Raw genomic sequence first — 13,847 nt, 5'->3', positions numbered from 1 at the left:
AAGAACATACCGCAATCTTCGTTTACAAAACAAATGATAAACTCTCTAAAATGAGATTCTGTGATATATATAACCCTAATTTTTTGTGAGACCCTTTAACAGTAGATTTTGAGCATTAAAAAGGAAAAAACAAAATTTAGGGGAAAATAGTGAGTCAGTTCTTTTAAATAAACTCTATAATTTTAAAGAGAAATTATATTATTTCCCACTTTACCTTTTGAATGTAGCGCCCCACCTTAATTTACCCACGTAGCACTGCCATGTTACATTTTAATTGTCAAGTAGAATGATGTGAAATCATGCTGGTCCACAAGACAGGTCAGCTTATTTATTCTCGAAATGCAGCACTTTGTGAGCACTTGTTTTGCAAGATAATGATGCAGTGAATCGGATAAAATCTTATGGAAGCATACATATATTTATAATTATAAACATTCTCGTCTACTATTATCTTGATGCTGTTTGAATACAAAGGTTGTTGACATATAGTAATCATTTGAAGGAATTTACAATCACATCTAACTTCCTCAATAGAAGGTTGTGTTACACAGTTATTAGTGAAAATGTTCATTTTATCTATTTAAACCTTTTGTTTTTTTCCCAGGTGTTTATGAATTCCAGCGAACTCCCGATGAAGTAGCTAAACAATGGCGGGCAATAACAGAACTAGACGATGGCACCACATATGAAGTACGACTTGTCTTAACGGACGGAATGTCATCATCTACCAGCTCCATTCAGACTGTGCGCACACTTGGAGTGGGTGAGTTGCAAGCACTGAGGGACCAGCTAGTGCTCCAAGTGCTGCTTAGAACTGTTAAGATTATATGTATTTCACAAGGCATACATATATTAATTTTTTTATTTCTAATTTCACTTTCGATGATGGTACATGGTTTTAATGCTAGCTTTGCATGGTTCATGTTGTTTCTATTTTCACTTTCAGCTGCGGCATACAGTCTTGGTGCTAACTTTGCCTGGTTTATCGGCCTCATTTTGTCGCTACTGATCATCATTGCAGTCGTGGTGTTTATCATCATGTGTCGTAAAGTCACCAAGAACAAACCACCTCCCCAGTCCAAGCTCAACGGTAAGTTAGGACACCAGGATGTCACATGATAAGAAAATCCAATTACAGTGTGCATACTCATATTGGGGTTATTCTTTAATGTAAGGGTTGATTTAGTTTGTAGTGAGAAAAGCAACCCCATTACAAATGCCCCATCTTCATTTCACAACTGAGTTAATGAATGGTTTTAGTATTAGATACATATTAATAAAAATTATTTAAACCTTAATAAGATAAGAAATGCACTTTGGGTTTACTGTGGATAATGACACTGATTTTGAACTATAGCTCCAGCTCGCAGTGTTTCGGCCCTATCAGGACAGGATGGGGAATACAATTACAGGTATGGAAGGTAAATGTTGTCCTAACCACAGGTAGGTACAGATTGTCATGGCAACAGTTTCGTAGTATTATATTATTAATGATGCAAAGGTTTCGATAGCTGAAAACTCATAGGAATAATTTAGCATAAAGATAAAGGTAAACAAATTAGTACTAAGTACAAAAAAAAATTGTTTTAATGGAATTTCAAAAAACTACCTTGATATTTTTTTTACCTGACAGTGAATAGTAAACCACTAAAGTACTGTTCTCATGACAATCTGTATTGGTATATTTTATTTTATTTAGTTCTTTTTCTCCAAAGCATGTATCCAAACTTGTTTGTTTTTATATACATGTATATGCATAATGATGACATATTTTGGAGCCAGTATTCAACTGTTATATTTTAAAAATTAAAAAAATGAATGCAGTAGTTTTGTAGAGGGTTGTAATTTAAACAATTGCACAGTAAAAAAAAAATGAAATAGCAAAGTTTACAAAAGTGATTGCAAATATCCTTGCTCAGGGGTGATCCTTTGCACATCCTTTTCTGCTACAGTAGCTCTAAGTACAGCCAGTAGACACAGTCCTGCACTGTTTCACGTCACTCAAAATGTCAGAAATTTGATAGTCTAGTAAATATAGCTATTTCATGAAAGTGATTCACGGCAAGGTTATCAAAATGTGTCATCCAACTCGAGGTAATTTTGTTTCCATATGCATGAATTTAAAATATTCTTTTTGATATGATTTTATTTTCAAAACAGATTAAAATATAATTGCATGGGGTAGTCTTTTCATAATAATGGTTATAAACAATCCTGATTATTCCAGCTTGAAAATGGAACATGATAATTTGAGACAGAATGCTATACATTTGCATTTTACCCGTGCAAGGTCCAAACCTGCTCAGTGATTATTTGATATTCCAGTCTGAAAGTGATCTTATTCAAATGACCTTGAATTTCTATGTTTGTGAGGTTCCATATCACCATGGTAACTCTACTGACTTTTTACATTTGTACTAAATTAGAACAACGCTCTACTGACTTTTTACGTTTGTACTAAATTGGGACAAATGTGTAGTTAATAACTTGAAAAAAAAAATTGTAGGTTATCATGCAAATTAAAACATGAGGGTTATGTACATGTACATCCAGATTTTAAAATTTTTGATAAAAAAGTGCTCATTTTTGTATCCTTTTCCTTTCTACAGACATAGAATACATCAGAGATAATATTTATAACGTTACTACATTTGCATCTCCCAATGATTGCTGAATAATAGAAAATGAATTATGTTTTCCAAATCACTTGATTTTTTAAAGATGAAAATCAATGTGTTCAATAAAAAATAAACAGCAGATAAAATGCTTCATTTCTGACATTGAATTGAAAGCAAAAATTGATTTTAAACTGCTTTGAAATATTACTAGGATCGTGGTTTTGTAACAAGAATTGAAGTTTAATTTAAGCCTAAGAAGATTTAACATGAATTTTCCTCATTTTAGGGGCCAAATAAGACCCCTGCAATATGTACATAGTAGTCGTTTGTCTGAAATTGATGATTTAATGCAGGCTTTAGAAATTACATGAGGATTTAGATCAGCCAGGTTTTCTGCCTTTTATCAAAAGTTGAATCCAATTTAAATGGATATTCTGAGACTTTGAATAGTAGAAGATTTTTCTCTTTTGGGGGAAAAAACATTAGACAGTGTGTAATGAATCGAGGTGTGACAAAAATTTAAGTATCCTTTTACCTTTCAACATCAAAAGAAATGTAAATATGCATTTCCATTTGTGTGGTTGCAGGAATGACCATTTAACGAATGTTTGAATGCACATGTTTTATTTTGTGTTGATGAGTATGATTTAACATAGAAACTTTAGAATATAACTATTAACTATTTATAGTACTAAAAATAAGTAGTGGAACTTCATGCATCTGTATGGAAACCTTTTTGCCTTGAGGAAGCAAAGCTTCTGCGTGGTTTTATTGTCTATGAAACATAGCAAAGCTAGTACTTGAATCAATTTTATGATATGATTGACTTAAAGATGCAAACTAAATGCATCTTATATCATCTTTTACTTTCAAAGTCCAAAGTATTCACAAGTTCTGCACATGATTTGGTATTAAAAAATATTTTCTGACACAGATGTAAACATTTTGAAAGGATTTTAACTTACAACTTAAATCAGATAACCACAAATTGATTTTGTAATGTCTTCTTGTTAAAAAAAAAAAGTATTATTTTGATATGCAGGATCTTGATGTTACTGAAAATCCCAAAATTTGAAAATCACAGACCGAAATTCAAAAGTATATAATCAGCTGTTAAGATTTACAATTTCAGTGTTACATGTGTGGAAATACACTGTAACATCAAGTGCCTGTGCTCCTACCTTACATCTTTGTTCTGATTTAAAGGAAATTTTCATTGGTTTATTTCAGCTACGAGGGCAGTATGCACAAGAAGAGTGCGAATTCCCTGGACAAGCCGTATTATGATGATGATGGCTATGATCGATATCGCGATGGTTATGATCAGGACGACCAGCCGTACGATGAACGATACGATGACAAATATGATGACCGAGACGATTACAAAGGTGCTTACAACAACCGCCATTATGATGATCGTGGTCAGGATTACAATGATCGGTATGACGATGAAAGGTATGATGATGATCGGTACAGCGATGATCGAGGACGATATGAAGATGATGATGACGGCGGATTTAGAGATCAAGACCATCGCCCCAGTGATCGCGATGATCACTATTACCCAGATGATGACAAAAATTATGAACCATACCAGAAACGAGGCTACGAACGAACCCCAAGCTACGAAAAACGTCCTATAGATGACCTCGACTATGATCAATATAAGGAGCCAGGCAAGTTTGACCGTGATGGAAATCCAATCTCAACCCGCCCCAGACCGGCTCCAAGTGGCGCCAACGGGTCTGGTCATGTGCCTGGGACATCCAGCTTCGTGTAATACTAGACCATGGCCTTGATGTGAATCTGATGCTTCCAGAGCTGTCAGATCTTGAATGCAAACATTATCTATCTTTCATGTTTTATACTCTGAGAATAAGTAAGATTTTACAAAGGATGTGCTTCATTAATCGAGGTTGTATATAGCATAACAAACTTTTCATAGTGTATATTTGTATATATAAGGACATTTTTTAAACACGAAAATCATATTTTTATAAGACATACATCTGTGCCATTGATGAATCATTGTGTATAAATTGAAATTGTCATAATTTCATGATGTAAAAGGTAAACGTTTCATTTTTCTTGTGAGTATATATACTAGATTGTATGCATTTTTTCATTTGAAGAATTTTTCATACCTCTAGAAATCATACCATATTTATATCTTGATGAATAGTTTTAACTAGATGTTTTTACTTGGAATTCTCTCGATTTCATTTATACGTGTTATATAATTATGCAATCAAACATATCAAAGCGAATCTACAATATCATGATCCAATAAAGCCATAACAAAGAAATATCTTCTGTGTTCAAATCTCACAGTGAAGCAGGCAATGCTATAGATGTTCATATGAAAATTTTTAAGATTAACATTTTCTTTTGCAACTAAGGTGAAATGGACCGATCATTGATTTAAGTGTATATTTCTGAAAAATGAAGTGTGTCACTTTTCTTGATGTTTCGACCTTTTAGCTCTTGGACAAAATGTGAGACTCCAGTGAGTGTGTTTTGCAGGAAGTAGGTAACCTGGCAGATTGTAAATTTTAGCTCACTGGGATGAGTGTTCAGAGAGCTATTGTCATGACCCAGGTATCTGCATAACACTTTAAGGGGAAAAAAATTAAACTGGGCTCTTCAACAAAGGAAGAACGGGCCTCTAATATTTTACATATAAATGTCTCATGAAGAAGCCTTTCATCTGGTATTAAGACTTTTGACCTGGACTTTGACCTACTTTAAAAAACTTTAACATTGGCTATTTCTTTTGAACCAGAGTGGAAAAAGGGATTCGGTATTTCTCATTTTGATGCTTCATGACAAGGCCTTTCATATGGTACCAAGACGACTTGACCTAGTGGCGTTGGACTTGCTTTCCAAAATCTATACCCTTGCTATATTTTTCGAAGCAGGGGGATTAGGTCTTTGATATGTCGCATATAAATGTCTGACAACACCATACCTATCATATGATACAAGAACTTCACTTAGTGACCTCAGACTTTGAGCTACCATTCCAAAAAAAATTACGTTTTGAACCAAATTTAATTAGGGGATGTGTTCATAGAATCACACTTCCATCCAGCTATGTTGTCTTCTGACGACTCTTGTTCCCCGGTTTAGTTGGACACGTGTCAACTTACAAATCAAGTAGCCCTCCCAAAAAGAGATTTCGTTTGCAAAGCTCTCTGCTAGAACTTTGTCTTATTTCATTTTAGGTCACCTTAGTCATTCAAGTAACCTATTGCTATTGAGATGCGTCCATTGTCGTCCATCATATGCGTTAAAGCTGACATGAATTAAATATGTACACATTTCTCATCTTATCCGCCATATTTCTCTCGGGTAGCTATACTCTACCCGTATACCCCAAATGTGATTGTTGAACCTGAGTGATGGCAAGTATTTGCAGTTTCTAATGAAATAAATGCGGAGAAATAATTTGCCAATTACATATTGATAGAATTGAATAAGCAAAGAGCTTAGACTATATATTCACATACATTTTTGTGAAATACACATCCGCGGTGATCTAGAGTTTAGAGCGTTTGCCTAGACAGACCTAGGTCGTTAAAACAGGTAGTGACAGTTCCATCGCCAAACGCTCAGCATCAGGTGTGAATGTAACGGGTCCACGGAGATGACCTTAAAAACGGATGTCACATTAGGTGTGGCACGCTAAAGAACCCTCACTGCTTAATGGACGTAAGCGCCGAATTGAAGCCCTTCACCGGTCTTGGTGACGTCTCCATATGAGTGAAAAATTCTCTCTCGAGAGACGTTAAACAAGATACAATCAATCTTGCAAAATACAGGTTCATGTCATATGCTTAATATGTAATGCACATGGCATACTTGCCCAAAAAATGATTGATTGAGGTTCATTCGGAAGTCGTGAAGAGAAAACGTTGTTTCTGATTATCGCAGAAGCAGAGACTTTATTTTGGTCTTTGAACCATCTGTATAGATATCAATTGTAGAATATTTCGGATAATTTTTGTTTGAAAATAATGGGATTTGTTTAAGATTTTTTATATTCAGAAAATGATTTGTCTACTTTGGGTTTTAGTTATGTCCATGGTGGTATTTCAGAACGTGATGAGGGTTTTACGATCTCCAAATGTAAGTTAGAATCATGTATGTTTTTTTTAAAACTCGTAGACCGATTGATTTCATACACATCTTGCTTTTGTCATATAAATGTTCAAACTGCGGATAGAAAACGCAGTCAAATGTCGGATTGTCAGTGTTAGCTTTTCATTAAAACAATGTATTGTAAGATAAATTTTATTGTACGTAGATCGAGAGGTGGTTCGTTGGCCTCAACATACAAACTATCTACAGGAGAGGTTTGGAAAGCTCCTGTGCACATGGTGAATTGCATCGAGGGCTTTGATATAGGATGTTTTTGCAGCATCATGTACTATACAGCCGTAGTCTAGTTTAGACCGGATTAGATAACGATACAGATGTAGACGAGTATTTTTAGCTGCTCCTCAACTTTCACTATATCAAGAGCTTTTGTAAATTTCACTTTGAGCATTGCTATATGAGGAATAAAAAAATTATTATAAAAAATTATACCTAAGAACTTAAACTCTTTTACAACTTTAATCGGAGTACCATTTAATTGCAATTGAGGATCATCGTGGTTTTCCGTTTTGAACAGAAACGCATGCATTTTTAGTTTTGGAAAATTTAAAACTATTTACAGCAGCCCAATTTTGGATTTTTTTCCCCAGACATAACTGTAGCTTTCGCTCAATGGAATTCATGGTTTTTTGTTTTTTTTAAATTTATAACAGAGAACAAAGTCATCGACATATAAATTTCCATAAAAGTAGTTTTTAAGAACACTGGGTAAACTGTTATATTTATAGTAAATAATGTAACCGATAAGATACTTCCTTGTGTCACTCCCATTTTTTGTTCGATATTGTCTGAAAATGTAGATCCTAAGCGAACATTCAAATATCTATCACTTAAAAAATTCTTGATGAAGTCTGGTAAATGCCCTTTAAGGCCTATATTATGAAGATCTTTTAAGATACCGTATTTCCATGTGGTGTCATATGCTTTTTCTAAATTAAAAAATATAGAGACGACATGCTCTTTGTTAACAAAGGCACCTCAAATATGAGTTTTAAGTCTTACTAACTGGTGGATTGTGCTTCGATTTTTCCTGAAACCACATTGTATATCAGTTAGAATGTTATTGGTTTCGAGAAACCATACCAAGCGTTCATTGATCACCCGTTCCATGGTTTTACATACGCAGCTTGTTAAGGCTATTGGTCGATAATTATTAGGATCTGAGTGATCCTTTCTATGTTTTGGAATAAGAATAATTGTAGTCTGTGACCAGGAAGATGGGAAATTACCACTTCTCCAGATCATGTTAAAGATTTGCAGAAGCCATTTTTTGGTAGATTTAAAAGTAAAGAGGGATCCACTATTCTAATACCGATTGAAGAATATGAACCATTGCCTGGATGAAGATAAGTGTGTGACCCGTCGTTTAAAATACAGAGATCGTAGTGAGATACTGCATTTACCTTTATCCGACATTTTATCACTATCCCATAGCGGGTTATGGGCATTGAAATATCCTGTAAATAGGAAAGGAGCTGGAAATTGTATTGCATCTGTATAATCCCGAGACTGTAGTTGATAGTTTGGTTTGATTGATTGTATATTGTTTAACGTCCTGCTCGAGAATATTTTATTCATATGGAAACGTCACCATTGCCGGCGAAGGGCTGCAAAATTCAGGCCTACGCTCGGCGCTTACATCCTCTTTTTCGTGCCACACCTGCTGTGACACGGGACCTAGGTTTTTGCGGTCTCATCCGATAGTTTGGAGGAAATGGTAATCGTTTTAACAGGGGAAAGACGTATTGCTATTGCTTCAAGATTTGTTTTCAAATTTATTTGGCTATGAATGTAGTTGTTATGAGCCATCAGAGGCTCTGTCTGTTTAAGCCTAATTGTTATACAAAGTATGTTTTTTATATTTATCTGATCTGTCTTTCAGATGTGTTTCCTGTAAACATATGGCTACCGGGTTATGGTTCTGTATGAGTAACGATAGTTAATTGAAATTTACTCTAAAACCTTGACAATGCCATTGAATACATGATCGATGATTCATGATTTTTTATGTCTTACCGGGAATATCCTCCTTTATTCTTTTTTGGAGAATGATTCCGAAATGATGACGAGGAGTGTGATGGAGTAAACTCCATTTCCTCCAAGACCCCAAATTTGTTGTGTACAGCGACAGGATCTTTCGCCCCCTTGGGCACCCGATACTGTTTTGGTTTATTTTCCCGTGGAGATGCGTCACGTCTCCCAGACGACTTGGGGGTATCTGCAGCCACAGGTTTTGCAGATATCGCAGCTACAACATCTGCAGAAGTCGCAGTTACAGCCTCAGTTGCGGAATCTGAAGAAGCAGGTGTTGAATTTACTTTACTTTTGTCCTTAGATGACAAAGGAGCTGTTGTTGCTACAGACGTTTGTGGGAACATATCATTCTCACAGACTTGTGTTGACATATCCTTCATTGAGGATCTGTTGTTGCTACAGACGTTGTGGGGACATATCATTCTCACAGACTTGTGTTGACATATCCTTCATTGAGGAGCTGTTGTTGCTACAGACGTTGTGGGAACATATCATTCTCACAGACTTGTGTTGACATATCCTTCATTGAGGATCTGAATCTTGGCATTTGATGATAGAAAGACGCACTGATTACCGGCCGTATATGTATATAAGCCTTAAATGTTTGATACGTTTTTGCACTTGTCTTAAGACCATGGACATCCGGGTTAGGATAGGTCGTCAGTAACCCCTTGCTTGTCGTAAGAGGCGCCTAAATGGGGCGGTTCTTCGGATGAGACCGCAGAAACCGAGTGTCACAGCAGGTGTGGCACAAGTATCCTCTTTGTGGAGCAGACCTAAATTGTGCAGCCCTCCACCGGCAATGGTGATGTCTGCATATGAGTGAAAAATTCTCGAGCAGGACGTTAAACAATGTAGTCTAACCAATCTTGCACTTACCTATACACATTACGATTTGAGTCTGCATTTGTTAACTTGATACTTTCAATATTCCTGATAATAATCAGGCCTGTCATTAATCTTAGAGTTGATTATCTATATTTTGTAAATATATCGTTGCAGGATTTCTAAAGCGCTAAGCATATCTGCATGCAGCGCTTTTATTTGTCATGACACCAGTTGAATTTTTACTTTCGTTTTTGCATGTGTTAGAGCTAATGACGTCTTTACTGGAGTGAAACATTCGCCAACGGGACGTAAAACAAAAATATACTATACAAATAAACATCACTGCAAACTCAATGTGCAAAACGTCTAATCAGCAGTTTACTAGACTCAATATCAGACAATATTTCTCTGTATTTACTTAAAAAACGTTACACCAACATGGAGTCCGTTGTCGATGCAATTACTGCAATGAAAATCAAGGGTCTCCGGGTTAGACTTAAAAATGTAACCCCCGTGTCACGATAGCCCTTGACACAATAAACCACTACAGTCGTTAGCACCTTGCATACATGTAGGTCAACAATTATGGCACTTCACATCCAGATGAGTGGAAAAATTCTCGAATGAGATGTTAAACAACAAACAATAATGTCCATAAAAGCGAATTTCGCTGAATTTAGTTTGTTGATTGTTTGAGATTTAACACCGTTTTCGCGATATTTAAGCCATTTTACAGCGATTAACTATATGTAAAATATTCGGTACTGAGTTTTCCTGACTGCTCCCAGTGAGCCTACAGTTTATTGAAGAACACGAAAACGATCTTTTGAGTACAGTTTGTAAGAAACAGGGAAAATGTACGTGATCCCAATCCCGTGATGTTTGAATAATTTCAGAAAGGATATAAAATGCACATGTTTTGTTGTTTTAAGAGATTATACATTCTAATCTACTCTCACAAAGAACTAGATCATATAAATTTAAGATTCAATTTCTACACTCGAGCATGACATGTTTTTGTAAATAAATCATACGTCGGGAAATGAATAAGAATTTGATATCAATGAACGATACAAAAATCAGTATGATGAATGAAAACCAATCATCAAATCCGGCACTCCTTCACTGTCAGAATTTCTCCACTTGATTTACTCTAAGAATTGATTGCAAATTTCCATTGTTCTTATTGGATTGTTTCGTGAGGTACAGGAATCTAAGTCTTCAAAATGAAGACAATATGGATTTCTGATATAATTCATTGGATTATGATGTAAAGCAGGTAATAAATTCTTAATCTAATGGTTTCTGAAATATGTTTCAACTTTGGAACAATTATTACTTCAAATAACAATGCTAAATAATAGCGGATCATAGGTAAAAAGTTCCACGCAACATATAATCTTTCCACTCTTAGATATGACAGACAATTACATCTAATGGGGCTTACTCATACTCTTGAACATAGATAATAATTACATATGTAAGAGAATAAAATTCTTTTAAAAAAATATATTTATTTGATCTTTAAAGATAAGAGAGCTCTTCTAAGTTATCTTTCCTTGACCCATTTTATCACTATGCAACTATATGTATGGTTATTGGTACGGAAAGTGGTTTAGAAATTGTACAAGTGTAGTTACTGTAGCATTGTTTTTAAATTCATCGTGTGCAAAACTACTTGATGTTTACATTGACAAGTGCCTCCTGTGGAAAATTGCATGCAAAATAGATGTATTGTCTAGATTACGTTCAATCCTGTAGTGCTTCGGCTTACGATAGGTCTTCAGTACCCCTTGCTTGTCGTAAAAGCCGACTAAATGGGACGCTCCTTCGGATGACGCCGCCAAACCCGAGACTCCGTTTCACAGCAGGTATGGAGCGATAAATATCCATCCCTGTTCAATGACTGTAAGCGCCGAGCATATGCCTAAATTTTACAGTCCTTCACCGGCAATGGTGATGTCTCCATATTAGTGAAAAATTCTCGAGCGGGATGTTAACATACAAACAAACAACCAACCAAGCATCATTCATGTTAGCTATATTTTATACAATCGTTTTTCTTATTCTAATTCTGTATTCAGACATTGGAGCTATCTTGCTTGTGTGATTTATTGATTGATTGATTAATTGATTGCATGTCGTTTAACATCCATCTCGAGAATTTTTCACTCAGGTGGAGACGTCACCATTGCCGGTGAAGGGCTGCAAACTTTAGGCCTATGCTCGGCGTTACGGCCTTTAACAAGAGAGGGATCTTTGTCGTGCCACACCTGCTGTGACACGGGACCTCGGATTTTGCCATCTCATCCGAAGGGCTGCCCCCATTTAATCGCCCTTTACGACAAGCATGGGGTACTGAGGACCTATTCTAACACGGATCTCCACGGGATTATCTTACTTGAAAAAAGATACTTGTGATATACTAATGTCCCCCAACCCCTCGAGCAAAGCTAAAATAAACTTTGTTATCCCAAAAGGTCTTATCACAAGGAATACACAAGTGAAATATAATAGCCTCATCAAACACTTTTCAAAAGCTATGACCAAGTTTTTCAAAAGTAGGCCAAATCCCAAGTCAAGAACATAAAGAAAATGCTGCCTAAAAAAGTCTTGTCAAAAGGATGCACATGAAATCTTTATCACCAACTATTCACGCGTTAGGAACAAGGAGTTTTTAAATAGTACCCTTGGTGTGGGTCATACCAAACACGGTCCTCTCACAAGGAATACACATGTGAAATATGAAAGTCCTATCACCAACCATTTAAAAGTTATGGCCAAGGTTATTTTTTTCCAGACAGGCAGACGAACATATAAAAAACTATATGCCCCCGAATCTCCTATTACAGGGACAGAAAAATTGTCAGATAAAATTCTGAAAAAGTATCAAAATAAAGACTAGACTTTTTGACATCATAGACAGAAATATTCATATCTAGTGATCTGTCATCCAAGAACTTACATTGTTAAACACCACTCTGATTCCACGCACAAGTACGCTGAAGTTGAAATAAAAATATTCTCGAGTTCCTAATTGACAATATCTTCGTGGTCCTTGGTGACCAGGTCTTCCAACAGTCTGTTGGAATCCCCATGGGCACGAATTGTGCTCCTTTGTTAGCTGACCTGTTTCTATTTTCATATGATGCAGAATTTATTCAAAACCTTCTACGTGAGAAGAAAAAATCTCTTGCTGTGGACTTCAATTCGACATTTAGATATATCGACAATAATAACTTTCATTCATATGTCGATTCGATATATCCATGTGAACTCGAATTAAAATACACCACAGAGTCGTCCACTTCTGCTTCATACTTAGATATTTTATTGAAAGTAGACATTAATGGCAAACTGACAACTCAACTGTATGACAAACGGGATGATTTCAGTTTCTCCATCGTGAATTTCCCATATTTATGTAGCAATATTCCATTATCACCTGCATATGGTGTTTATATCTCTCAACTGATTCGATACGCTAGAGCATTTTCTGCGTATGGCCAGTTTTTAAATAGAGGCAAGCTACTGACAAACAAGTTGATGGTACAGGGGTTTCAACAGTCTCGATTGAAGTCAGCATTTCGTAAATTCTAATGTCGTTATAACAATCTAGGTCGTAAATACAACCTACCATTGGGTCAAATGCTGTCTGACGTGTTTCATACTGATTGTTAGGCCGTTTTTGGCACACTGATTTTGACTACGGATAACTCCGTTTACATGATCAGGAAATAGATCTCACGGCGGGTGTGACCGGTCAACAGGAGATGCTTACTCCTCCTAGGGACCTGATCCCACCTCTGGTGTGTCCAGGGGTCCGTGTTTGCCCAACTATCTATTTTGTATTGCTTATAGTAGTTATGAGATTGTTTCTCCCAAGTTGAAACCAAAATGGTTTGGAAGTTTCAGAGGAAATTTTCAATTGATTTCTTGCCTTTTTTGTTAATGACAGTAAAATTGGATGATGTGTTTGGTTATTGGAGATGGCTTTGAAAAGGAACCGTCCCAAGGACATCCCTGCCTAGCTTGGTCGAAATTGGCACATGGTTTCAGAGAAGGATTAACGGAAATGGATCCAAGAACCATTTACTCCTTTATATCATAGAGGAAATATTTTTCAATGCAAGAATTTAATTCAATCATTAAGTTCAAAAGATAAGCAACTTAAAACCTTTCTTCATAACTGATCAAACATGAATATAT

General features: G+C 35.9%; 1 protein-coding gene across 6 annotated transcripts in view; it reads left to right on the top strand.

Annotated features, from left to right (window-relative positions):
* Positions 1-4,924, top strand: part of LOC125653307 (neuroglian-like) — a 28,277-nt gene extending 23,353 nt beyond the window's left edge. For 4 of the 6 annotated variants that reach the window (XM_048882714.2, XM_048882713.2, XM_056144726.1 and 1 more), the window contains exons 21-24: positions 605-763; positions 947-1,090; positions 1,358-1,421; positions 3,849-4,924. In XM_048882714.2, the coding sequence (XP_048738671.2) occupies positions 605-763; positions 947-1,090; positions 1,358-1,421; positions 3,849-4,398 (917 nt within the window). In that variant the 3' untranslated portion in view covers positions 4,399-4,924. The remainder of the gene's footprint in view (positions 1-604; positions 764-946; positions 1,091-1,357; positions 1,422-3,848) is intronic. The other 2 variants (XM_048882716.2, XM_056144728.1) reach the window with 1 other exon arrangement.
* The last annotated feature ends 8,923 nt before the right edge of the window (positions 4,925-13,847 follow it).

The sequence above is a fragment of the Ostrea edulis genome, chromosome 7, assembly GCF_947568905.1.
Source record: "Ostrea edulis chromosome 7, xbOstEdul1.1, whole genome shotgun sequence".
NCBI lineage: Eukaryota > Metazoa > Mollusca > Bivalvia > Ostreida > Ostreidae > Ostrea > Ostrea edulis.
The sequence above is the reverse complement of the archived record's forward strand: the minus strand, read 5'-3'. Positions and strand labels throughout refer to the sequence as shown.